General features: G+C 52.9%; 6 protein-coding genes across 6 annotated transcripts; 2 read left to right on the forward strand and 4 right to left on the reverse strand.

The window, feature by feature from the left end:
• Positions 1-582: 582 nt before the first annotated feature.
• Positions 583-3,740, forward strand: J4E79_001312 (uncharacterized protein; the record flags this gene model as incomplete). The annotated part of the gene is made up of 8 exons (XM_049350222.1): positions 583-683; positions 737-871; positions 952-1,674; positions 1,724-1,977; positions 2,322-2,337; positions 2,389-2,416; positions 2,866-3,013; positions 3,292-3,740. 8 exons carry the CDS (start codon positions 583-585, stop codon positions 3,738-3,740), a joined length of 1,854 nt encoding a protein of 617 aa, XP_049215381.1.
• A 9,085-nt stretch (positions 3,741-12,825) lies between these two features.
• On the reverse strand, positions 12,826-14,040 carry J4E79_001313 (uncharacterized protein; the record flags this gene model as incomplete). The annotated part of the gene is made up of 2 exons (XM_049350223.1): positions 12,826-13,793; positions 13,851-14,040. The coding sequence occupies 2 exons, from the start codon at positions 14,038-14,040 to the stop codon at positions 12,826-12,828; spliced, it is 1,158 nt and encodes a 385-aa protein (XP_049215382.1).
• Positions 14,041-14,539: 499 nt separating this feature from the next.
• Positions 14,540-16,022, reverse strand: ATG18 (autophagy protein; the record flags this gene model as incomplete). Its single annotated transcript, XM_049350224.1, has 4 exons — positions 14,540-14,594; positions 14,648-15,518; positions 15,563-15,925; positions 15,977-16,022. The coding sequence occupies 4 exons, from the start codon at positions 16,020-16,022 to the stop codon at positions 14,540-14,542; spliced, it is 1,335 nt and encodes a 444-aa protein (XP_049215383.1).
• A 360-nt stretch (positions 16,023-16,382) lies between these two features.
• On the forward strand, positions 16,383-19,879 carry J4E79_001315 (uncharacterized protein; the record flags this gene model as incomplete). Its single annotated transcript, XM_049350225.1, has 6 exons — positions 16,383-16,481; positions 16,546-16,648; positions 16,701-16,818; positions 16,880-17,244; positions 17,294-17,311; positions 17,370-19,879. 6 exons carry the CDS (start codon positions 16,383-16,385, stop codon positions 19,877-19,879), a joined length of 3,213 nt encoding a protein of 1,070 aa, XP_049215384.1.
• Positions 19,880-19,919: 40 nt separating this feature from the next.
• On the reverse strand, positions 19,920-22,030 carry J4E79_001316 (uncharacterized protein; the record flags this gene model as incomplete). Its single annotated transcript, XM_049350226.1, has 3 exons — positions 19,920-20,694; positions 20,756-21,266; positions 21,334-22,030. 3 exons carry the CDS (start codon positions 22,028-22,030, stop codon positions 19,920-19,922), a joined length of 1,983 nt encoding a protein of 660 aa, XP_049215385.1.
• Positions 22,031-23,056: 1,026 nt separating this feature from the next.
• On the reverse strand, positions 23,057-24,893 carry J4E79_001317 (uncharacterized protein; the record flags this gene model as incomplete). Its single annotated transcript, XM_049350227.1, has 2 exons — positions 23,057-23,583; positions 23,636-24,893. The coding sequence occupies 2 exons, from the start codon at positions 24,891-24,893 to the stop codon at positions 23,057-23,059; spliced, it is 1,785 nt and encodes a 594-aa protein (XP_049215386.1).
• Positions 24,894-24,983: the final 90 nt, after the last annotated feature.

Below are 24,983 nucleotides of genomic sequence, written 5' to 3' on the forward strand. Positions count from 1 at the left end.
ATCCAAGGCAGATCTATCTTCTTCGATGTTGGTATCCAGCGGCCTGTCGGTAGCTGCAGCTTCCTCACACAAGTTGGTTCCGATGAATTCTGCCTCGGCAGATAATTTTGAGGGCAAGATTGCTGGCTCCCTGGCCGGTTCCTTGACTGACACGTCGCGATGTAATCCGGAGAACGGGGCAGCGGAGTTTACCACGTCCAGATTTTGGATAGGCGGTTTGAAACGTGACGGACGGTCTGGTATCCCTCCCACACATGAAAGAAAGGCGCTCAGCCGTAGACGATTGCCGACGAAATTAGCATCGTGCGCCATGTTGCTTGAGACGGCGGTTCACACGTGGGTTAGTGCGAGCGAAGGGATATGTGATCAAAGTCGCATGTCGTGCACACAAAAGCTTCAGAGCATGCTGTATGCTGCAGCGAAGTCTAAGGTTGCAGTCGCGGAGACAGATGGTGGCTGCCAAGAGAGCCATGACGACGCGGGTCCCGAGGTCCATGCGCCTAACGCGTCGCGAATCTTTCAATGTTGCGAAGACAGGAGGAAGTGGCAGAGGGCAATCGCAAGCTATCATAAGAACCCACCATGTCGATACCGTCCACACCGAGATGGCCTGCAGACGAAACGGGCGTGCCAGAGATAGCCGGCGACGAGTGCTTCGGAGATCTGGTAGACAAACTGTGCCAGTCAGTCGATGCATGTGAATGCGCAATTGTCCAGTAGCCTAACCCGAGAGTAGGTTCTTTGAGCATAAGATCAAGCTGCCACATACCTTCGAAGATTTGCGTCGATCGCAGGAGGGCCGGGCAGTCCAGCCTCTCATCGCATACCTGTCTACCCAAGTCGACCACCCTGCCCTCGTATCCGCTCTACTGTACGTCGAGGCAACCCAGGTCGCTTTTATCAATACCAGATGGTTGCATGCCGGAGTGGAGAGCGCTGACCATATTGAAGGGCCCTGAAGGGACATTTCTCTGCCTTGGAGGAAACCAGCGACGAGCCTGGCGTGAACGAAGCGCGAGGCTACGCATGCGAATTCGTAGCCTGGCAATTCTTGACGAACCTGAAAGAAGCCGACATCATCGAATCTCTGCTAGTAGAACTCCCGCCGGCAACGACGCCGACCACCTCCAACCCACCGAACGGCTACCACTCGGGCGAGAACGAACGCGACACCACACATGCCGACGAGCGGTCGCCTTTGCTTCCCGTATCCAACACCGATTACTTCGGCCACGGCGACTCTCCCAGATCTCGCTTCGGATCGCTGATGTCACAATGCGAGAATCTCAGTGCATTGGAGCTTGCGACTGTATCTGGTGCGAAGAAGTTCCTGTCCCAGAGACCAGTCCAGAAAATCATAAATGGCTTGTGGAAAGGCGACATCGTATTCTGGGAGACCCTCAGTCTACACTCAGAGAAGAAGCCCAAAAAGTACAACCGAAAGCAGGCCGATCCCTTCTCCAGGCTACGCGTTCCGTTGTACTTGAAGATTTTCGAGACACTCTTTTTTGCGGCATTCTTAGGGCTGTACTACGCAGTTCTAGTGCAGCGAAACAACGCCCGAGTAACCATTCCCGAGATACTGCTCTACGTGTGGATTGCCAGCTTCGCGTACGATGAATTTTCGGATTGGTTAGACGCAGGGCAAAGCTCGTTCTATGCCTCGGACTTTTGGTAGGCATGCGTTTCTCATCGCCATTTTGATGGAGGCTAACGTCTTTAGGTGGACCTGGGACATCAGTATCGTCGTCGTGGGCTTTGTCTTCTGCATTATGAGGATTGTTGGTCTGACTACAGCCAACGCTACCACCATCGATCTTGCCTATGACGTACTCGGACTAGAGGCTCTCTTCCTCGTGCCGCGTATCTTCTCTCTCTTGAGTCTCAATCGATATTTTGGCACCCTTATTCCGTGTCTCAAAGAAATGACCAAGGATTTCATCAAATTCCTTTCACTGGTAGTCATCCTGTACCTGGGTAAGGCGTCCGACGCTTTAGTAGCTGCAGCCAATGCTCACCGATATAAAGGGTTTCTAACTACTTTCGTACTGCTGGCTAGAGATAGTAGATTCAATGCGAAGCAGATGGCAAGTTGTCTATCGGGGTCACCGACGTGCCAACTGCTGACTCGTGCAACGTAGAGTTGGATCCTGATCAAGGTCTTCTTCGGGTAATGGTTAACATCACGCCACTGTTGCTATACCAGCTAATGCCTTCTCAGCTCTAGCTACCTAGGTTTCGGTGAGTCAAGCCTCAGGCAACGGCCAAGCGAAGGCATACACCGATTCTTGTCCACCAGTACTGACGACAGCTGCCTGCAGATGTCGCCGAAGAGATGTATGCACTCCTCCGATCAACAGTGCCAATGGCTTGCTAATGCCTGCATAGCTCGCCGTTCTTCGGACCTCCTGTGATGGTACGAGTCTGACTATTTGGAATGCATCGCATCGCGGTCTGCTGATCACACACTAGCTTGTTTTCGTCACTTTGACAAACATCTTGTTGATTACAAGCCTCATATCGCTTTTGAGCAACTCGTTGAGTAAGGTAATGGGTTTTTCCATTGGTCCTCACTGCTTTGCAACCTCAAATCGCATGCATGTCTGTGCATGCCAAGCGCAAAACAACGGTTAACGCCCGACTGGACCGCCTCATCTCCATTGCAGTCTCCCCAGAGTGCATTCGCATTGGGGTTAGCACTTGACTTTTTCCGGTTGGTCTTACGGGGGTGTGATACAGCCCCATTGGGACTGCAACAGGAGATTTCTCGCAGGCACTGACTGCCCTGACCCCATGAACAACCGGCTATAGCTTATCATCTCTGGTTATATTACTTTCCAAAGGATCGATATTGACGGTGGACAGGTTCTCGATCATGCGCGAGATGAATATTTGTTCATGTACGTCGGCATGATCCAAGGCAACTTTCTTCAGGCACTGACGATGCAGCTATTCCGTATACGTGCTCGAAGCATCAAGCTCAAATCGATTGACATACTTTCTGCCTCCACTGGTAAGTATGTTGTTCAGTGCTATTATTATGGGGAGGTTAAAAGCGGGCATTAAGCGCCGGGTCGTTCAACGCCCAATCGACACAGCCTCTATGGCCATCGTGGAAGACGCGCTCAGAACCAACCAGTCAAAGCTTCGTGGCCGGCTCGTGAAGGAAGCATCGTCGGCGGATGCTCTGCCGTTGTCACGTCACTGACAAGCCTTGTTCTGGCGCTCAGGCTCTCTCGACTCAAGGCCGCTGTGAATCCCTGCGAACCCACAACGCAGTGGTATCCACAGCCGTGCTCAACTTTGCAAGGCTGACCGGCTTCCAGAATCTCATTCCGCTAGTCATTCGACCGTTGCGGCTCGTCATACCCTCCGAGCGACTCAGGAGCGTCCGGATCGTCTTGCTCAAGGCCACGCATCTACCTCTTGTATTTGCAATCTGGGCTTACGAGCAGCTGACCGATACCCGTAATCTCGATGTGAAAGCGACATCTTTCAGCGGACCGCAGACACCAACCCCACCAAAAAAGGCTCTTCGGTTGCCGGTCAACTCTCCACGCCTATTGATGGCGGAAGCACCAAACTCATTTGCGAGGAAGCCCCAGGCACGAGCAGGGTCTACAGAAACCGATGCTCCATTGAAGGCACTAGTCCTTAAGCTTTCAACGCAAGTTGAAGAACTTACTGCGATGGTGTCGCAGCTCCAGCAGCAGCGCGAAGCGAGCACATCGGTCGCTTGATGGCCGGCGCTTGCAGCCGCGGACATATAGGTACATTTTGCTAAGGATGAGCACTGCAAATCCGGTTAAAATTCAAGTTGATCTTATCTGTCTATCCCAAGAGCTACTCAAACAAGCGCGTATGGAGTTGAGGTGTTGGTGTCTCACTTTGGTAACGGCATTGGGGTGACACATGAATGAACGATCAACGTCAGATACAGACGGGACATCCTTTGCCAGACTGGCCAGTTTCATGGGGATGCACATCGAGCAAGGGTACAACCGCCCTCTCCTCTTGCGCCTCAAAGTCCGGTCGGCGCAAGGATGCCTGTGTTCGGCCCGCTAAGGCCTAGCTACCCGGCTGTCTGGTTCACTTGCACATACCCCGGTCTCGAGCTGCATCCATCGCCCCCCTGCCACTCTTTCATAGCCCCATGAAGCTAACAGGCGCCTGCCGCGTAGGCGGCTCGAGCTTTCTGTTCATGCTGCCCTGTCTAGCATAATTTCAGAATCTGCCTAACACTCAAGAGCCCACTGTTTAACGTAGGCTCCGAGAACGCACTGGCGCAGTATACAAATCAATTCCATCTTGGAGTTAGTCACGCACTGCATCGTACAGATATAACTCGTCCCGGAACGCCCTGCAGTTGGCATCCTCATCCAGCTTCTACCACATCATTTCTATCTTTGCCTGTCTTCATTCCTCGCCAACCTACTTGACTTCAAAGACTTGTGGACTACGTTCATCCCTTTGAGATTCTTTCATCATGTACTCGTACGCGGACCAGCCCACGCCACCTTTCAACTCGCCTTACCAACAACACACATCTCAACCAGGCTCCCTGCTTGAGTCACCCTATCCTTCACCAAGACAACAAGAGCCGCGGCCCAGCTACCCACATGGTCTTGGTTTATATCCAGTCCACCCTTCAATGCCGAACACTCTCCCTTCATCGTCTCCCCCACAATCGGAAGGCTGGGTTAGCGCTCAGTATCCCAACGGCACCTCGGCAGAGGCCACTGCAGATCCCTATCTGTCAGGAGCTTTCGATCACCCAGTCCCCCATTCGCCAGTACCGTGGAGTTCCGCCCAGGACACACCTCCTACATCCCCAGACGTGTACAGTCAACGCGCGATGTCTGCTGCTTATTCGCACGATGGCTCAGAGCCGGACTCTTACTCTAGTATCAAGTTAGAGGGCCCGGCATGGAACCCAGCAGCTCGCATCCAGTTTGGCACAGAAGTGCCAGTTACTATGGGTGGTCAGTCCTTATCAGGGCATCCACCACTCACAGTAGCTCCCGATCGGCTTAGCACACACATGTACTCCTACGAGAGTGCGTATCCATCACCAGCTATGCCTGGATACGACTCGGCGCCGGTTTACAACTACAGCAACCGTAGCCCCGTACAGGCGTCAACAGTGATCAGGACTGCCAATGCACGAGCTCGGGCTGCACGAGCTCCTCGAACTGCCGTCGCAAAACGAACACGCAACCGCAGGCACACTGATCCCGCCAATGCTGCCTACCACTGCCTGATTTGCAAAGACAGGGGTTTTGCCAGGAAATACAACCTCAACCAGCACATGCTTACACATGCGGCTGAGCGAAAGAGGCCGAATGTTTGCCCACACCCTCAGTGCGACAAACACTTTGTGCGCAAGACAGATTTGGCTCGCCACGACCAGAGTGTGCACACAGACAACAGACCTTGGAAGTGTTCAAGGTGCCCTGCAACCTTTCCTCGTAAAGACACGCTCAGCAGGTCAGTAGTAACCTAATTATATGTTCATTTCATCTTGCTAACAACTTCTCAGACACGAGGAAGATGGATGCAGTCGCCGCACCCAAGTGCATGCCGATGACGCAGCTTTCACGCGTTCGAAACTCTGATCGACGGCATAGGTTAACTCTGCATCGATCAGCGAGGACTGTCCTGTACCAGCACTTGATACATCCAGCATGGGGAGATACGTCGGAAGCAGTTCGTTCAGTTGAAGATTCCACTATGGGCTGTAGCAAATTGTATCGCTGTCTTGTTTCAAGGTTTTCTTTACATTGCGTGGGTGGAAATTTGTAACAATGGCGTTTTAGTGCACTCCAAAGAATGTGAGAGCAATAGAAAAACTGTAGCTACGTGGTAAGGTTGCCCTGCTTCATCGCATAATGGCCCCTCTTGTTTACTAGGAGAATATGATCACGCTCGTTCACACTACACCATGAAACCTCTTCAATGCACAAAACTCAAATCATGACCAGCTCCTCTAGCATGGTACCCTAGCAGTCTAGGAGGCTGGAAGGACGCCACCTAGATCGATCCAAGGAGACTGGCTGCAATAAGCCGGCACTGTCCACAACGTCTTTTCGTACGACCCACCTTAGGCGGGGATACGCCGGGGACCACTACCGCAAGCCACGAAGCGCGACCCTTGTCAGATCAAGTCTACATGGATGTGGGCTGTTTGTGAAGTGTTGCAGGTATGGTGCATGTTAAGCGCCCTCGATGTGAGCGAATTCACGCAGGCCGCATCTGACTGGCCAACGATACGCTGGGGAGGTGGCACGGTGAGATAGCTTGCGGACGGACCCACGATGCTACTAATTAGACGCAGCATGCTCTTTCGCGGGCTATATTACCTGTGATTTCAGTCGAAAACTACCCTGGGGCAGCTATAGCAACAAGGTCAGTGGACGGATGCTGCTCATGCTAAGCTGGAGCGTTTCCACCACATCACGCATCGCTGCCGACCCACATCGCAAATCAATCCCGGAACTTGTCTCTGCTCCCTGTCCGTGTACTCCAGAGACTAGTCGCGTAGCGTTGTGATGGGCGCTTAATGTTTGGCCGTGTGGCCTTGTCTTATCTGGCTCGAGCCACGTCGGCTCGTTGGTTGCAGCCCTCGAGCGCGCTAGGCCCCACACGTCACGGCCGCCAAGCTCTCTCCCACCACGATCCTCCAACGACCTCCCCAATCTGGCCGTGCTCGTTTCGACGCGTCTCTTTTCGCTTACCCTTCAACCCAGACCCGTCGCAATAACGGCGACCTTTGCTGCCTAACCCGGGATTCTGGGTCTGAGCCAGCCAGCAGCTGCACGTTGTTTTGGCCCCTAACATCCTTCCCCTCTCCGCACTGATACAGGCGATGCGATCAGCGTCTTTCTCGACACGACGAACTGTGCATGACGACATCAAATCAAAGAGGAAAGGATCGTGCGACAGACGTTCTGCCCCAGGCGCCACTCAGGTGACGCTCGTCCTATGCGAGTGACAGCCCTCATATGCGACGGGACGGGACCTTCTCACCCCATTATGGCTAGCCATCATCGCTCGGCCTCCATGCTCCATGCCGCGAAACCAAGGAACAAGTCACCTGTGCCGGGCCGGACAGGGCCATCTCGACTGAGACATCCTGCTGCAATGCACATCAGTCGGGTCGCAGTTTGGGCCATTGCAACATCGGCATATCTTTGCAATCACCTCCACATAGACTATACAGTCTGCATGTATTGCTGGGGATTGACGGCATACCTATACGAGCATCGCTTCATCTTCCATTGGTCAACTCATCAACCCAATAACATCATGAGAAAGGCCAAGCCTGTTTCCGCCCTGTCCAACAGTGGGTTGTCACTGACGAGTACCAGCCTGTTGTACCACTGCATCGAGTCTCGCCCACTGCAGTGCTCGAATATGCTTAGCCCACACAGCAACGCGGAATTTATCGCTTGAACTCGATAATGAACGACCAATTGTGCCGCGCACCCGCCGTGTTCCTGCAGTGAGCTGACCGGAAGATCCACGTGTAATCTAAGCAGTCAGCAATCTACCATGCGACCAGCCGCACCAAATTTTCGGGAAGGAAGGTGCATCGGTTGGCAAGTTTGTACAACATAAAGCGAGACCCAATATGCGTGGTTTACATGGGTCATACGGAGAAGATCACGGGGACCAAGTTCTCGAAACAATCCTACGAAGGAGCGTTTCATGGCCGAGCACTGACCGACCCATGTAGCTTATTGGACGTTCCGTTGTGACAACGCCAGAAGTCCTCGCAGTATATGGGTAAGAGGAACGTGGTTTGACACTGCCGCTCATGACGCACATTACCTGCTAGGCTGGCTGACAATCACGCCGGTGCAATCTCGCAGCCTAGTGGCAAGAAGAGATTCCGCCTCCGTGAAAGAAACCCCAGCGACGTCAAAATCCATAGTCATCTGTGTCCCTGCTTATTGCGATACCACATAGAAGACAGCCGAATGCTGTTCGTGCAATCCGACGTTCCAAACCTTGGTACAGGTTACTGGAAAACCACACACATGGCACTGGATACATACTGGACGCAACACCACGAGGTTGCCATGCACGCACATTTCCTGGCGCCATGTTGTGCGAATCGCGTTCCCCAAAGCGCTAGACGGCGCTTCTAGGTTCCGAGTCGATCGGTAAGGCGTTAAAAAACCTGGAGTTGCCGCGATGCTTCCGCTGCCCGCGCGAGCCGCAAAACCCCTGCTAGCGATGTCTGGTGCCGCGTCCACAGTCCGCGATAGACGCCGCCTCGCTAGAGGTGTGTGCAGTGCAGCTAAAAACAACGTCGAATGATGGGTGCTTTCAGCCCGCACATTCGCTTCCTGTGAAGGTATGACATAGTCTGAAAATGAGAATATGAACTCGGATGATCTTGCTCTCCTTCTCTACTCTGACTTTGCTGTACTGGCCCGTCTCGTCATTTGGAAAGTGCGTGAGGTCACAGCTGGTCAGGCCCCCCCTTCCACTTCGGTCTCAGCAAATTCTGTTCTCGCGTCGAGCAGGGGTATGGCGCTAACGGCTTCAATCGATCCGCCGGCTGCAGTGGAGCAGCTCAGGGCTTATGACAGTCTCCACCCACATACAGCGCCAGCCTGACTCTTGCAGTGGCCCTGAGTGCCGAAGCTACACAATACCCTGCAGAACCAGTGGAGCTATCAATGGGGAATCTGTTCTCACTTTAGAAGCATGGTATTTTGCATAGGTCAGAAAATTTGGACTGCACTCTTCGGTATTAACTTGTCCACTTATTACAGGGCCCACTCTGAACATCGGTAAACCACACATATACCACACGATCTTTTTCGTTAGCTCGGCGTACTGTCTTCATACTCGGGAATTGGAACGGAGAATTATACCACATATTTCCGGTATCCACTAGAAGCTCATCAGGGTTCTTTCAAGTATATGTACCAACCGTACGAATTTCCTAAGACAGTTTACTACGTTCGGGTACGGTATGCTTCTTCCCCGGCCAATGGCATCGAAGAACGCACGGACAGCGTACCAAATCAAGATGCAAGCCGAACCTTGGAACTATATGTGGTACTGTATTGCGACACTAATGTTATGCAAAACCCAGACCGAATACCAGGAGCTAGGTACGCTTGTGATCCTGCTGTAACTCTGGTGACTTGGCAGATGGTCATCCACGATCGAAGAGGAAGGCGGCGAGCTACATACTGTTCGTAGTTAGTCCGCACATCTTGGGCGCGTGGAACACAAACTGCTCAACACCGGACAGAACTCCTCAATGTGAGGCTGAACGCTTTTCTGAGGCTTACTTGCCATTTACTAGACGCAGTAGGGGTATCGAGGTATGTGCAGTCTAAGTATAACTTGGTCCGACGCGAAGCGGTGTTCGAAGGGTCTGTATCACTCCAAGCGCTTGATTCAAGAATATCATCACCCTCACGATGCCGGACTAAATCCTCTAGGCATGTCCGCGAATAATGTTGGCGGCATCTCCGTTCATCTTCACAATCAGCCTCGCCGGGTTCGGGGTCCATCTTCAAACAGTTAGGACGCTTGGCATACCTACGGCCTTTCCCTTGCTTCGGCACTGTGGCGGGATGCCATCCAATATTGTAGCCCCGTGTTTTGCGACGATTGCAGAAGCAGCCTTGTCGTTGAGCCTCAAATGTCAAACAAAAATGATGAGAGATGCATATCGTCCGCGTCCCCCGGCCCCCTTTCTGCAATCTCACAACGGTGAGGCACAGCCAGATCGGTGCGGCAACTGGAAACTCCCGCAAGCGTTTGCTGTCCACAAACGGCCGATTCCCCGAGATCGTCGACTTAGTGGGCGCGAAGCTGTGCCGCCCGATCATGGCAAACGATGAACGCAAACCGAGCGCAGACAAGAACCCTCCGCGGGGGATAAGCCTGGATCTCCTCATTTCGCTTGCGGGGAAGCACAACCCTGACTTCCTGCCTGAAAATCGTACGAGCATCGATAACTCAAATGACTAGACGGCGATGTCGAGCTATGATGCTCGCAAGCTGCATTGCAGATGACAGCACATCCAGCAGACTGGTAGCGATCTCTCGGCGCTCAGACACGCTGTCACACCAATCGATACGAAAGTCCGACCAACGACGCCGGCACGCGCATGTCCACGACTCCCGGCAGGATGCTTCTTGCAGGACAAATCTTACTGAGCTATACAAAGCGATCCTTGTGGATAAAAAAAATATGCAGCGAAACGAAGCCGAGAGGTACGGAGACCAACACGAAAACCCTGCAGTCCAACAATCCAACTCAGGCAAGAGCAAATATGCGACAGCGGTCACACCCGGATCGACTCCGTCTTTGCAATTTGAGAAATGGCATCCTCCATTCCCCATCCTGCATATGCCCGTTGCCACAACGTGTGATGAACTGTGCCTTCTCGTGGCCATTGATTACGCGCCAGCCGCCCGCCGATCGGCATCACACCAGTGTTATCAGCAACCGCCATGCATTTAGCCCTATTTAGGCCGGTGGGATGAGACAAAAAGATGGATATTTGCATAATTCGAGCGGGATGGGTGAACGCATATTGGCCTGTCTAGGCAGGAGACATGCGAAACAGGAAAGTGACTAGTCGATTATACCTGCTAACACTGGTCTCGAATGGCGGTAAATTTACCTTCTCAACGGTTCAGCCGTTCGCGCTTAGACGCCGCGACCTGCGACGACCCACGGCAGACAGGCCTCAGCAAGAAGGATGCCGGCATCCGAATCTCCCATGTCTGTAGGCTGTCTGCTCCCGTGCTGGATTGTCACTGTGACCGGTCCATGTGGGTAAAGATCAATTGTGCATGGTACTCGCACTTTCCTACTGATTGGCTCGGAAGGCGAGACGATGTGCCCTTGGCGCCCTTCGGAGTGTATTCAATCAGGGCCGAAAAAAGAGGGGAGATGGGTCGAGAAGACTTCGTAGGATCATGAGGATGTGAAGGTAAGCTTCTGTGCCTCACGGGTGAGGCTGCTTTCTGGAAGCAGGTAAGACGCATCAGCTCTCCGCAGTGGCTGACGCAAAGTGCGACAATCCTCGAGACACTACGCCGCCGATTATCGTTACGAGCTTTACCGCACATGTCTTCAGCCCGTAACATCAGGTCAATCACTGAGGTCGTTCTTCGCGCTCCCCGAACGCCCGTGCGCCGGAAGCGCGCTTCCAGACCCCACGCCATTTGACATCAAACGTTGGGTCCCAGTATCACACCATATGACGCTTGATACTGAGGAAAACATGCTAGATACAGAAAAGTAGGTACTGCGACGCTGCCCAAGTCGACCATCAGCCACCATCGACGAGACATCAGCCGCTGGTTGGGCCACCGGCAGTATACAGTCGGTCGCCACCACAGTCAGGGTGATCCTTTGGTCTCAGCCGTATATGTGCGACCCAACGATGTGGTAAATAGGCCAAGGTGAGCCCATGGTTGATACTCCCACTGTATGTACAAAGCGAGTCAGTAAGCCACCATCCGCGTCGCGAGTCTGTGTCGGCGCAAAACTAAGGTGACTAGCGGACGGCTGGTAGTGCCATGACGTGAAGCTCGTCTCTTATTCCCTGATCAAGCTCTCAGACAGCATCGAAGAGCTCGCCCATGTGTATAGGACTTTGGGAGGAGCTAAGGAGTAGGCAGGTAGTAGCTTGATTCGCTTCTTCTTCCCCAAAAGACATAGATTGTGCGGTGAAACCACATAACCACCTACGTATCTCGTTCCTTGTACATGGGGTTTCCTAGCTTTACGCAGGAGCCTACTTCTGGTACGATGTGCTTCTGTCATGCAGACAAGAACCTTGGAAGTATCCAGCTGGTTAGACTACTGCACTGACTGCATAGCAAGATTAGAATGTAACACGCGAGTTCGTGACAAGCGAAAGGCCAGAGTGACCGAGATCAGCCATCACTGCGAGAGCATGCTTCACCGCCTGAATCTCTGTCTTTGATGACGGTGAGGTAGCTTTTCGAACGACCAGGGCCTGCACAGTGGCGGCCCGGTACAAGCGAGACGTCTTGCTGCTTCCAATCACAACACCCCAGGCTCCTTGCTGCTGTACAGTGAAGGACCATTCCGTTATGATACACTATATCTTTCATGCGTACCGTGTTACACCACAGTCTAGACACGATTATAGCATGCCTTGCAGATACCAATAGATGTTTCGTTGGTCATGGAAACCTTGACTTCAGGTACTGGCAGGCATATCTCACGGCCAAGTAACTCTACCTCATCACATACACCTCCGCTTGGTATTGGACAGAAGCTGAGTTATTGCCAGGCAGCAGGAGTCAGTCGCGATGCTCACCGGAATGCCTTGAGGCATTTGCGAAACTTCTGCTGGCGGCTGGGATCCTAAGGCCAGAATATTGTCTGGGAGACGCCTGCCCGCTCAAACTTTACTTCGATGAAGGGCGCATGAGTCCAGGCATCGGTATTGTCAGAAGCGCTGGTCTTGCTTCGCCTGCATTCATCGTTGGTATCTTGAAGTGGGTGGGGAATCTAAGCCCCAGCACTGACGCTCGATGGGTTTCGCTCATCGCATGAAAGACTTCGATATGGAACTGTCATGATGGGTATTGACGTCTGTCGTTCTAAATATAATACATGTTCATCTACATATCGTACCTGCGCAAGCACCGAGATGCAGTGTTGAGGCGGTGCAGCACTGCCCTGCCTGTGCCGCATGCACGTCAACTACTACGCCGTATCATACTGCCGTGTTAATCGTCATTCGTGACTTGTTCGTCCTCTCTTCTTCACCTATCGCTTCTGCCAGTCACCAATGTTTTGTTGGGTGTTCAGATGAAGTCTCCATCACCAAAGCCACCGAATGGATTCGGCGGTCGTCCACCTGCTCCGCCGAAGCCACCAGGACCTCCGAAACCGCCCCCGCCTGGGAACATGGGACCTCTCCCTCTGTCCTCTCTAAGTGGATCACCTGGTCCTAGAGGGTCGTAACGCGCCCCCGGAGGTGCTCTGGGATCATATCCACCCTGTCCGCCTTGACCGCGAAACAGCGGATCATCGAAGGTGGGATGCATCCCGCCGCCGCCAAAACCGCCAGGTCGTGGCAGCCCTCCTGCTAGGTGTGGCCGAAGGGGATCATTAGGTCCGAGACCCTGTGGATATAAATCGTCATGCCCAATGTTGATGGGGTTGTTACCGGGCATGCGACCGGGCTGTCTGTTCATGCCCAACTCGTCGTCAAAGCCGGGTATGGGTTCTGGTAGATGCCGCCCCGAGCCTGGCTGTGCGGCGAGAGGATCGTTGAAAGGGTATGGTCGTGCGGGCTCCGGTTCGGTGGGGGGCTGCCGTGGGTTGGCAGGTCCCCCTCGTTGTGGTTCTTGCCGATCCGCTGTAGGGGTGCGCTCGCGGTCGGCATTGCCCTCCTCGTAGCCTGGCTTGTTCAGCCCGGGTGCCAGCTTCTGTATGACAGATATCTTGAGGAGCGAGCCGAGGTCGTTCAGCCTGCCTGGCGAGATGAACAGTTCTTGCACCTTCTCCGACACCTGCTCCGTTGATATATCTTCAGACACGCTGAATGGTAGTTGTGATTCGGATATGTAGTCCTTGGTGGTGACTTCGAAATGTGTGGTCTTGTCATCGCCGAGCGCGAGAGCGTATACGACAGCTTTGCCTCCCAACCTATTGACCTTGACGAGGTACTCCATGGCTGATTGCGCGTGGGCGTATCTGAAAGCGTATGAGGATGACGCATTCCATTCTTTCGGTAACGACTCTGGGTTTTCGGCGTCTGCGTGCGCTTCTATAAGTTCCCGAGTTATGACGTGTAAAGGTGAGGGTGAATGAGATGGGTGCTTACCTATGCGCTCGTCTTCGCCCAGCCCGATCAGGCGGAAGCCAACAGCAAGCATGCCGGCGTGTACTGCTAGTGCGACGGCTTCGGTACCATTCTTGAGCTGTGAAGATTCGCCTTTTGGTAGCGACGTTGCCATGAACAGCGCGAGCGAACCCGAGCTTAGCGGGTTGCCCGTTGTATTCTGGTGTACCATCTTTACGGATCCCGGGTGCGTTGTGGTCGTCGAAGTTTCGCGGAGTGGATGAAGGGATTCGTGAAGGTGGTTACAGCTCGTGTATGTTTTATAGAAGCGCAGTGGTGATGTGAAGAAGTTCCAAGGTTGATGGAAATAATTGTACTATGGTTGCAGTTCAGGCAGCGGCCAATGACGCGTGGGCGGGGCACGGAAGCGCGCTAGAGCAATGCACGATATCTGTTCATGCACGATGCAAGCGCCAGATTCGATAAACTCTCTACTGTACTACTTGCATGACATCACTGTCGAGATCAAAGTTTCCGCAAAAAGCAAGTAATATTGCCGAGCCATGGGGATGCTCAGTATGCACCTATGCGTAAATCAAGACTATCGTGCTACTCCAAAGGCATGTGCGCCAACCCGTGGGGAATAATGTGGGACCAAATACGCCAGAGGCAATGCAAGAAGAAGAATAAGAGGCTTAAAGGAAAGTGCATCGGGCCATGTGGTGGGATATCTATTCCGGCAAATCCTGTGAGTTGCTTGCTGCGAGTTCGTTCGGTTCAAGAAGGCTGCAGTCAACGTTAGCAGGTATCAAAAGGCAGTACACGGACGGACAACATACGAGTACTGTTTGTACAGTGTACCCTCGCCTCCCTTCTCCAAGTCCACGTTGAACACATAGTAGTTGCCTTCACTGGTAACTACCATAATCTGAGGACCGTTGTTGTTCAGCGCTACCACATTCCTAATAGGTCCCGTGGAAGAGCTTGTCGGAGAGCGCGGTATCTTGACCCACGCAAAGTCGCGCGAGGGCTCCCAGATTTCTGCTACAGCGCTGGGTAGATATCCGCCGACGGTAGCGGCGAAGGACTTTCCAACGGTCTGCGATGTGCGTCGAATCAAGCTCCCAAAAGTGGGATTGATGGGTTTCCGCTCCGGAGTCGATACATCTGCTGTGCTGGCACCGAATTCATCCGCTGTCTCTTGGCTCGTTCGACTTCCGCTACGCGCATGAGACGCGCCCATGGGCTTGCTAGGCCCAGAAGATACGCTATTACTTCTGCTGTTGGGCGCTCCTAAGCGGAAGATGTGGACAGTCTCGGTCGCCGACGACACACTAAGCAAGGTCGATGTCGAGTTGAAAGACATGCTGTATATCCTGGCCGGGATGGAGCCTCTCCGGAACTGGTACAGCTTCTGCGCATCGGGTATGGAGAAGACGCGGATGATGGTGCCCTTTTCTGATGCCGTCGCCAGCAGGGTGCCATCGCTGTTCAGCGCAATGCAAGAGAGGGGAGAGTTGTGCGCCTCAATCACGTTGACTGCCTCCATCTTTGTAGCATCGTATATAAGGACTTCTCCGCTTGTGGGTGCGATGTGATCGGCTTTGGGCGGCGCATGCGAAGGCGGCTGGAAGGTAGCGGGTGCGGCTTTGGTGGGCAGCGGATACACGAGGTAGTTGTTCTCGGACGATGCTGAGAGAGCGCATATCGCTATGCCAGTCAGTATCTATGCAGTGCTGCTTCTTGCGACGTACCATTGGGATTAGGCGACGTCTTCTCTGTCTTGAGCATCTGCAGGTTGCTTATATCGTAGATGTAGAGTTCCGACTCGAGCACGACGACGATGCGTTTCCTGTTCATGCGCATGGCGAGGATGGCTGTCCGGAATGTCATCTCACATATGGTCGAGTGCCTCTTGTGCTTGTCAGCGCGTGCCTGGCCAGAGTCGCCTGTCCGACGAACCTTGGTGTTTTGTATGCGCAGCACGCGTGGCGACAGGGTGAGGGCTACCAGCGACGTGGAGAAGAGCATCTCAAGGCTGGAGACATCTCCCTCGCGTGACTCGGACTGCTTGTTGAACGGGTCGGTGGTGTATATGCGGTATCCATTGGGCGTGCCTATGCGATTAGGTCAGTATATGTTCTGCAGCTGGCAGACATAGCGCATACCGACGCCTAGATGGCTGTGGTCCTGGTTGAAGGTTACGAAATTCATCGCTGGAGTCTGGCGTTGCCTGCGTGGTTCCTGGTGCTGCGAGGGCTGGGGACTATCCGCGTGATAGCTCGGTGCAGCTGTTGGCCGCCGTTCGCGGGAGTCCAAGCCCTACAGGCGGGTGCGCAAAGGTAATCGCAGGCCCGAGCGATTGCGATGCGGATAGCGATGCGTGTATACGCCGGTGCAAGTGATAGAAAAAGATAGCCTGCGCCTGATCGTAGGTTGCAGCTACCGCCGTCTGACGATGGTTCACGCGCCCATGCAGGGATCCCGACGTCAGCTTAGCCCCGCGTAGTGGCTGGTGCTCCAAAAATCATTCCTCTCCCAAGACCATGGCCACCCCATCGTGAAGACCAAAACATGGCCAAAGACGCCAAGATGCGCTCCAAAAAGGCTGCTGCAAAGCGCAAGGGTAACCAGAAATCCCTCCGCGAGAGAAGAGATGTGGATATCATGAACGTGAGGTCCCCAGCCTCTTCCGCCCATAGCATCCTCGTAGCCACTGGACTAATATCAAAGTCAGACGAATGACAGCAGCATCGTATCCAAGAGAAGCGTCTCGAAACTGTATCTCAGCAATGAGCCTGACTTCTATGAGCCTTTTGTACCAAAGTTCGTTCGACGCAGTACGTCACTTCGATACCACTTGCACGTGAGACATGGACTGATGCCCTTCAGATCCGTTGATCAATCGCGGGTATTGGCTACGAATGCATGCTATTGAACAAGTAGTCCGCCGGTTTCTGGAAGAAGAGAACGGAAAGCCCAAGATCGTGGTGAACCTAGGATGTGGATAGTGAGTAAGACATCCGTCGTCGCGACTCTAAACACAGTGAGAAGCTACTAAGTCCGGAAAGTGATCCCTTGCCTTTCCAGTTTTGGCACAGGTATCCGGCCCTCACGCAATCATCTACATTCGTCGACGTTGACTATCCACAATTGATGCAACGCAAGAGAGATACCATGCTTAGCAATGGTCTTCTTCGAGACGCCTTGCTCAGGACCAAACTCCGTCAGTCCGAACAGCCTGTATATCTTCGTAGCGACAGCTACATGGCTCTGGGATGCGATCTGAAAGACCTTGCCACACTCGAACGACTTTTGCGGGCCGAGTTCGATGTCCCTTCGTCTTCAATCCTGTTCGTCGCCGAAGTGTCTGTGACCTACATGCCGCTAAAGGACTCTGATGCTCTCATACAGTGGGCTAGTACTATCGAAGACGGTATGCAGATTCGTCAAACCCTGCTCATAAACTATGCTAACATCTGTAGCTCGCTTCTGCATACTAGGTATTCATTCCTTCAAGTGTATGTACCATTTCGCTTATACTGACTCCATACTGCATAGAACAGTACCTTCCGCAAGGCCCAGCTCATCCCTTTGCCAAGACAATGCTGTCTCACTTCGACAAGCTACAAGCATCAATCAACGCGGTTAAGTTGCATTCATCACTAAACCAGCAAGCCGCTCGTTTCCGTACTGCAGGATGGCCCACAATAACCATGGCCCGCAATCTGTGGGATCTATGGTCTGATGATGGCTTTACCCCTCCCACCCTTAGACGCGGGCTGAATGCAGTGGAGCCGTTTGACGAGTGGGAAGAGTTTGCGCTCTTTGGGGGTCATTACTTCCTACTCGTCGCTTCAAATGCAGAGCAAAGTAGACCGACTGAGTTAGCCTATGGCGAGGCAACAGCCACCACAGGGTGCAGGAAAGCCGCTGATGCGGGTAGTATTACCCTTCACACCCTGAAAATGTCGGGTGGTGGTGCCGTGACGCCACGTCGTTTCACAGCAGCTTTCGCTTTCGACAAGGACTCGGTGGCCTTCCACGGAGGTCAAGGGACGCAAGCCCGTCTCGCCGATATGGACACATTGACGCGGGAGGACCCCAACGGGGATCGTACCATCCAGCCTTGTGGCTTGCTGCCTGCTGCCCGCGTATGCCATACTATCACATCAATGCGCAACGGTGAAGCGTTGTTGGTCGGAGGCCGCGGATCGCCCACCCAGGCTTATGCAGATTGCTGGCTCTTCAATCAGGGAGCTTGGGCCAGAGTGGACGACCTGGTGCCAGCCCGGTACCGCCATTCTGCTGTTGCTGTTGTATTAGGAAGTGGGGAATCACAGATCCATGGCGTCTTTGTCTTTGGTGGCAAAGCCAGTGACGGCACAGTACTCGATGCCGAACACTACTGTGCCTTATGGACTGCCAACGGCGGATGGAACAGCATTCCCGTCGACGGACCGCGCCCGTCTGCACGCTTCGCCGCCGCGATGTCCACGATCGATTTTGCTCAAGATTGGGGGTTGCTGACGGGTGGAGCAGACGAGAGCGGCGTGGTTGTACAAGACGCGGTGTGGGAGTGGTCCATTTCCGCCACACCAACACCTAGGCTCAACTTTAAGGACCGCGCCAATGACGTTCGCAGCAGCTTGGAGAACTCTGCATACGCGCGTATAGGTGCCAGTCTAGTTCCCTGGAACGATTCTCTGCTGTTGATTGGAGGTGTTTCAAAGAAGCATATCCACTCTCTATCAGACGACTTCCTGCTCTTAACATGCAAGGACACGACCATCGAGGTGGAGCACCCCAGTATGCAGGCCTTGCCGCCAACGACATGGCCTTTGCTAGTGGGTGTAGGGGCCGTTTCAACCTCTCGAGGCGAGATTGTGCTTGCAGGAGGAGGGGCGGTCTGTTTCTCAATGGGAAGTTACTGGAATGAAGACCCGATCGTCATCCTTCCTAACAATGCGCAAGGGGCCAAGTCGTGGCGTCGCGCTGTGCCGAGTCAGATCAGCGGCACAGCAGGCACAGAAGGCACAGCAGGCACAGCACAAGCGAACACGACAGAAACGGGACCCAAAGGTCGGCGACAGAAGGGTGGTGTGGAGAAGAGACCTACTCCTACTGCACGTACTACCGAGATCGCAAGGGTGCAGATTCAGTCGTCAGATGACTTTGCAAAGCTGGCGGCTACGTCAAAACCGGCCATCATCGAAGGCCTCGATATCGGCCCGTGCACAGACCTATGGACACTTGACTACCTGAAAGCAAAGCTTGGCCCCAAAAGAGACCTCGTCATCCATGAATGCACATCAGATCGTATGACGTTCAAGGACAGAAATTTCTCATACGTCAAGAAATCAGTGGCAGATTTCCTAGACGGTATTGCAGAAGGGTCTCATGAATATCTCCGTGCTGTATCGTCAAGTCAGCCAAACAAGCTGCCTACCAAACTTGAAGATGACTTTCCGACTATATCCGACGACTTCCGCGTACCAGAAGTGTGCAATCTAGTCAAGGAAAACTACCACAGCTCGCCCCTTCGCATCTCAGGGCCCGTGACCTTATGGCTACACTACGATGTTCTATCCAACATCCTGTGTCAAGTACGCGGTTCAAAAACCCTATTTCTCTACCCACCTACCGATGTTTCTCTGTTAGGCTTCCCTCCCGGGGGCTCGTCTTCCAATATTGATGTCCTGACGTCCAAAGACCAAAGGCTTCGGCGCACTCATCCGCACATTGCTTCCCTCAAGCCTGGTGATGTCTTATTCATACCACCCATGTGGAGTCATACAGCTACGCCGGAAGATGGCGTGAGCGTGGCAGTCAATGTGTTCTGGAAGGGCTTGGAAAAAGGATACGCGGCTGGAAAAGATGTATATGGTAACAGGGACCTGCAGGCATATGAGAATGGCAGAAGAGATGTGGAGAAGATTGTCAGAGCATTCAAGGATCTACCAGTCGACGTCTCCAAGTTTTATTTGGAGAGGCTGGCTGGTGAGATTTTGGAGCGCTCGGATAAGCTTGGAGAGAAGAAGAAGGAAGTCGTGAAGGAGGACCAACAGTAGATAGTTAATATGCTTTGATCGAATACGATGATGTTAAGATCTAGTGCTTTTCATTCCACACTTCGTTCCATCGTCCTGCATCCAGCTCCACAGGCCCATCAAATCGGCCAAACCTTGGTGGGCCTGTGCCTGGTTCAGGCAGGCAAACCCACTCTCGTATGCAGCCAGGTACTTCATGCTTACTATGACTGACACACAGTAGGGCCTGATGTTCTTGCAATCCTGGAACCACAACCTCACCTTCCCATTTCACCGGTTTCAAGCCACTGTCAGAGAATACAAGCTCCATACCCTGGCCGTGACTAAGGAACAGAAGACACTTGTCGCGAACGAGGTCGTCCATGCCACTGAACGCCTCATCGAGGATAACGATGTCGGGGTTTCGGATCGTGGCGCGCAAGAAGAGGAGTACACGTTGAGCGGAGAACGATACCTCGCCGAATAGAGTGTCAGATGCCCACTCCAGACTCGCACTTCCGTCACCACTGAAGCTAGGCCTAAGTTCAGCTTCAAACCATCTCAAGCAAGCTTCGACTCTCTTCCTCGCTTCATCATCTAGTCTTGGCTTTGTGATTGGCGTATCTGCCCATGCACTTTCTAACACCGTCCTCACTCTGAGTCTCTTCGGAAACAGGGCATGGACTTCCGGACTCGCATGGCCCATTCGTGACTGGATTTCGAATATAGTGATACCTGGGACACCGGGTTCGGGCAAGCGCGAGCGTTGGAAGAGTTGGACAGGAGCCGAGTAGGTCTGCGGATGGTCTGATGTTACGAGCGATAGAAGCGTAGTCTTGCCAGAGCCGTTGGCACCGCTAGATGTAAGAATACGAAGTTAATATATGCCTCACACGTGTTTCGTACATGGATACTTACAATATACCCCAGCGTTGATTCCGATGGACGTTCCAGTGCAGCCCGGATTGTGATGACCCGTCGACGTCCTGTTGCCAATCGCCCAAGACGGAGTTCTGGCCGTAAGCTATGCGTACTCCTTGCATTTCGACGATAGCCTCGCCAATATCGGGTACAGCATCGTCGGCATCTTGGTGGCCATCGCGACTCAATGTTGCCGCATCCGATGATCTTGTGAAGTGTTCTCTTCCAGACGAAAGTCGTCCTGTTTCGTCTCTCTCTGTGCTGACGGAACTCCGCGTCGAGCCCTCAATGCTTTCAGCTTGCCCATACATCTGTGAATGACCTAGCACCTCTTCCTTCAGCCCAATCTTTTCGAGCTTTCCATCCTCTCCTGCGTAAACGAGATGGGTAACCCATTCCGGAATCTCATCTTGCGGTCTCAGACTGAGAACAATGCGTGGTGCATTAGCTTCTGCGAGCCGGTGTAAAACTTTGGAGATATGCCTTGTAACGATGGGGTCAAGTCCAACTGTTACACTGTCAGCTCCCTCCTCTTAAACAAGTGATAACAGTGCACGTTTGGAATCAATACTCACTAAATGGTGCATCCAAACAAAGCATCTCAGGCCTACTCAACAGCGCTTTCGCGATTCTCGCCCGTCTACTCTGCCCATTGCTCAACATGCTGACCGGCTTGTCAATGAATCTCTCCAGTTCTAAATCACGCATAACCCGTGTCATATCCTCTTCATCCACGCTCTTTGCTTTTAGTTCCTCTTCTCCAGGGTTCATCGTTACAATACCGGTTAGGTATCTTTGAACAGTAAAGTCCGTGTCTTCTCTCAGGGACTCATACCGTGCCGATAGATAGGCGCCACCGAAAGCTTTCCGTTCAACGTCGAAGCCCACATACTCAATGGCTCGCTCTGGGAAGCGGAGGCGTGGTCTTTCCTCGGCGATGGCTGGAGTGAGGAGGTAAGGGAAAGACCGCGCTGTTGGAGGAAAACAAAGTAATTGGCCGCGAAGTATTTGTAGAAATGCGGTGCGAAAGTCGGATGATGGGCTCAAAATCGCCCAATGCTGGTTTGGTGTCGAGAAAGAGGGTAGAGATAGCGTCAGATCCGGGAATAATGGTGGATTTGAAGGCGCATTATCGCCCTTTGAAGAAGGGTGCTGGCGATAGAATGTGCCATTGGCGATTTTGACAATAGGCGGCGAGGAGTAGAGTCTACGTGAAGTGTGGAGACGTGCACATTGCGTGGCTGCAAAGAACAGCGCTTGCGTTCTGCGCATGTCGAGAGATGGGTGTTGCTGCGCTCATGTTGGTGGATATTTGGTCTGGAATGGGTGGTGTTTGCCGCAGCGGAAAAGTGTCCGTGTCCGCGACAAAGTACGGTAGAATGACGTCGCGCGCGGTCGCTGTCTGCCGAGGTACGTGATAGCTGAGGGTCCGCATCGTTATTGCGACGGATAGAGAGTTGGCTGAGTCGTTGTCGCGCGAGCAACCCGACATGATCTCTAGTCTGCAGCCTTCGAGGCCAAAGGTTCACCGTTTTCCATCATAACTCCTTGACGCTTGCTGACCAGATGTAGCCTCTCCATCAGTCCTCAGCACCCTCATACGCGCACCAACAGCGACGCGCCGGCCACGCGCCATCCCAGACCTCTCAGCAGTCTACGACAGTACACTCAGGCTCGCCTTTGAATCCTGCGAGACCGCGATCCCAAATCGAAGCCATGCCACCTTTCGGCCCCCCGCAAACACCAGCCACCTTCTTTACACCCGTGTACGACAGCGCAATACGGCATCCAGTCTTCTTCACGCAGAACCTCAAGAAGCCGCCGTTTCCCATACCACAAATCGCTAGTCAGGGTTACAGCCCGGTTGCGAGTGGATACGTAATGGAACAAAGGAGAGCAGAAGTGACAGGAAAGACGAAGTTATGATCTTGACGATACGAGCATCGACGGCGTTGAGGAGTATAAGCGGACCGTATTGGGTTACGTCAATTTAACGAGAAACATTCGAATACTAGAGAAATAGCACGAGCTCTGTGAAGTCAGCCTTCCGGCTGGCCGGGCACATGAGATCGACTGACACACTCGCTGTTTTGATTGCTTTACCCATATATTGCTTGCCTCGTACTAGTAATGGATGCTACGTATTGTAGCGGGTATCTACAGTGGCGAACGCTTCACAAATGTCCCTATTTACGTCCGAATCTTTTCCTGTCGAGGCATGACATCCATGTAAGATCCTTAAGGACCCATGTGCCTTTAATGAGATACAAGCTTCCTCCCCTTCATGTATCCGCACCTCTACAGGCTCTGCCGACCTACGAGATTGCTGGGCAACAGTGCCGTTGTGATGACGCAGCCCAACGTCACACCTCCAGCTAGGTACAGTACGCTATTGATATCTCTTCCAGCACCATCCCCCGCGTATAGATGCTGCGCAATGAGCGGGCTGACGATACCAAATAACCTACCCCAGAAACTCGCAATGCCGCAAGCTGTTCCTCGGATGGGTGCTGGGAAGGCTTCTGGTGTCCAGCCATATAGGACGGAATTGAACATGGACTGGAAGAAATATTCCATGACATTGAAACCGATGTTCGAAGCCGCAGAGTTAACACTGCTGAACAGGAAGATCGAGATGCCCATCAATGCAGACGAAACTACCATCGTCCATTTGCGACCAACCCGCGATGCGCGGTAAGACAAGGTGCCAAGAACAACGCCGAGGACTCCAGGAAGGTAGATGAAGATGTAAGAGCGATAGGTGTAGCGGAGAGAAAGGTCGAGGGCGCCATTCTTCACAGCCAGGATTTGTGGGAGGTAAGTGCCTGCGTTGTAGGTCAACATATGTTCATCGAGCGAGAGAGGTGTGAAACTCACCAGCAACGGTAAAACCCCAGTAATCGCATATGTAAGTCAACCATACCAAAAGCGTCAACCTTGTCATCTGAAAGCTCGAGAATAGAAGCTTGAAGCGATCTCCTTCCAGTTTGAGTTTCTCAGTCCATGTAGATTTGAGCTGCTTGACACCACCTCCAAGCATAGGTCCATGACTTCGGTCTGAATCAAACTCGTGCTCTAGAGATACAAGATCCTCCAGAACGAGGTCGCATTTGGATCCGTTGTATTGAGCCATGGTGTGCAGTACCTCGATTGCTTCGGCATCCTTGCCACGGTATATGAGGAACTTCGGCGATTCCTGGAAGGTGAAAATGACCGATCGTAAGACGAAGACGAGTATGGTGATTCCCCCTAGCGTGAAGAGGAGATACCTCCATCCCATATTATCCTCTCTTGAACAACACTTTTCCCCTGTAGCAACAGCACTACAGGCAGGCAACGCTCGATCTCCTTCCGAAAAGTTTGGACTGCAAGACCAGTTTGGGATGAACCCGTAGGCGAGGACGGAACAGATGACAACACCAATGGGCTGGAAGATCGATAATAGCGGAAGGAGGTAACGCTTGCTCTGTGGTGTGGCTTCCAGGGTAATTGTAGTGTCAATGGGAATGTTGCCTCCGACACCAAACCCAGTAAATGCTGTAAGAACCAAAATGGCGTTGTAAGTGCTCGGGGCGCCGATGCATGTTCCAAATACACATGCAATAAAGACTGTCAGATTGAAAGAGACCTTTCTCCCGATCAAGTCTACGAGGACTCCCCACACAAATGCACCGGCTGTGAGTCCGATGGAAAAGGCAGTGGACAACTTTCCAGTCTGATCAGCACCAAAGCCAAGTTCCTGTTGGATTGGCGATAGAACGAGACCGAAGGCTTGAGCCCACATCAAATCGATCATGTAGCCGAACCCGCAAAGCGCCCAAATCGACCACTGGTACCGCCCCATTCCCATGAGATCAATTTCGCGGTTGATGAGCATGCATTTCTTCTCGTACAAAGAGATACCCTCATCTCCAATTTCCTCGGCCAAAGATCGTGAACGCTCCGGGTCGTCAGATCTATTGTGGTCAACTGGCTTCTCTTTGTCCTCGCCCGGCAACTTTCCAGCTCTTGTAATATCGCCTTCGGTGGGAGTCGTGCTATCGTTTGTGGAATAATTGCGAGAAGAAGATGCGATAACCTCGCCAGCGCTCAAAAGCGCGTCGCTCTCGCCTGCCCCAGAGCTTCGACGCGACATTGTTGAACAGTTTTCTGAATTCTCGAAAGATGACAAAATGTTGAGAGATCCTTCTTCGGCGCTTACCCCTCTTGTGTGTGTGCCATGGGC

This window comes from Alternaria viburni (assembly GCF_023758015.1).
Source record: "Alternaria viburni strain BMP 2772 chromosome Unknown scaffold_2, whole genome shotgun sequence".
Taxonomy (NCBI): Eukaryota; Fungi; Ascomycota; class Dothideomycetes; order Pleosporales; family Pleosporaceae; genus Alternaria; species Alternaria viburni.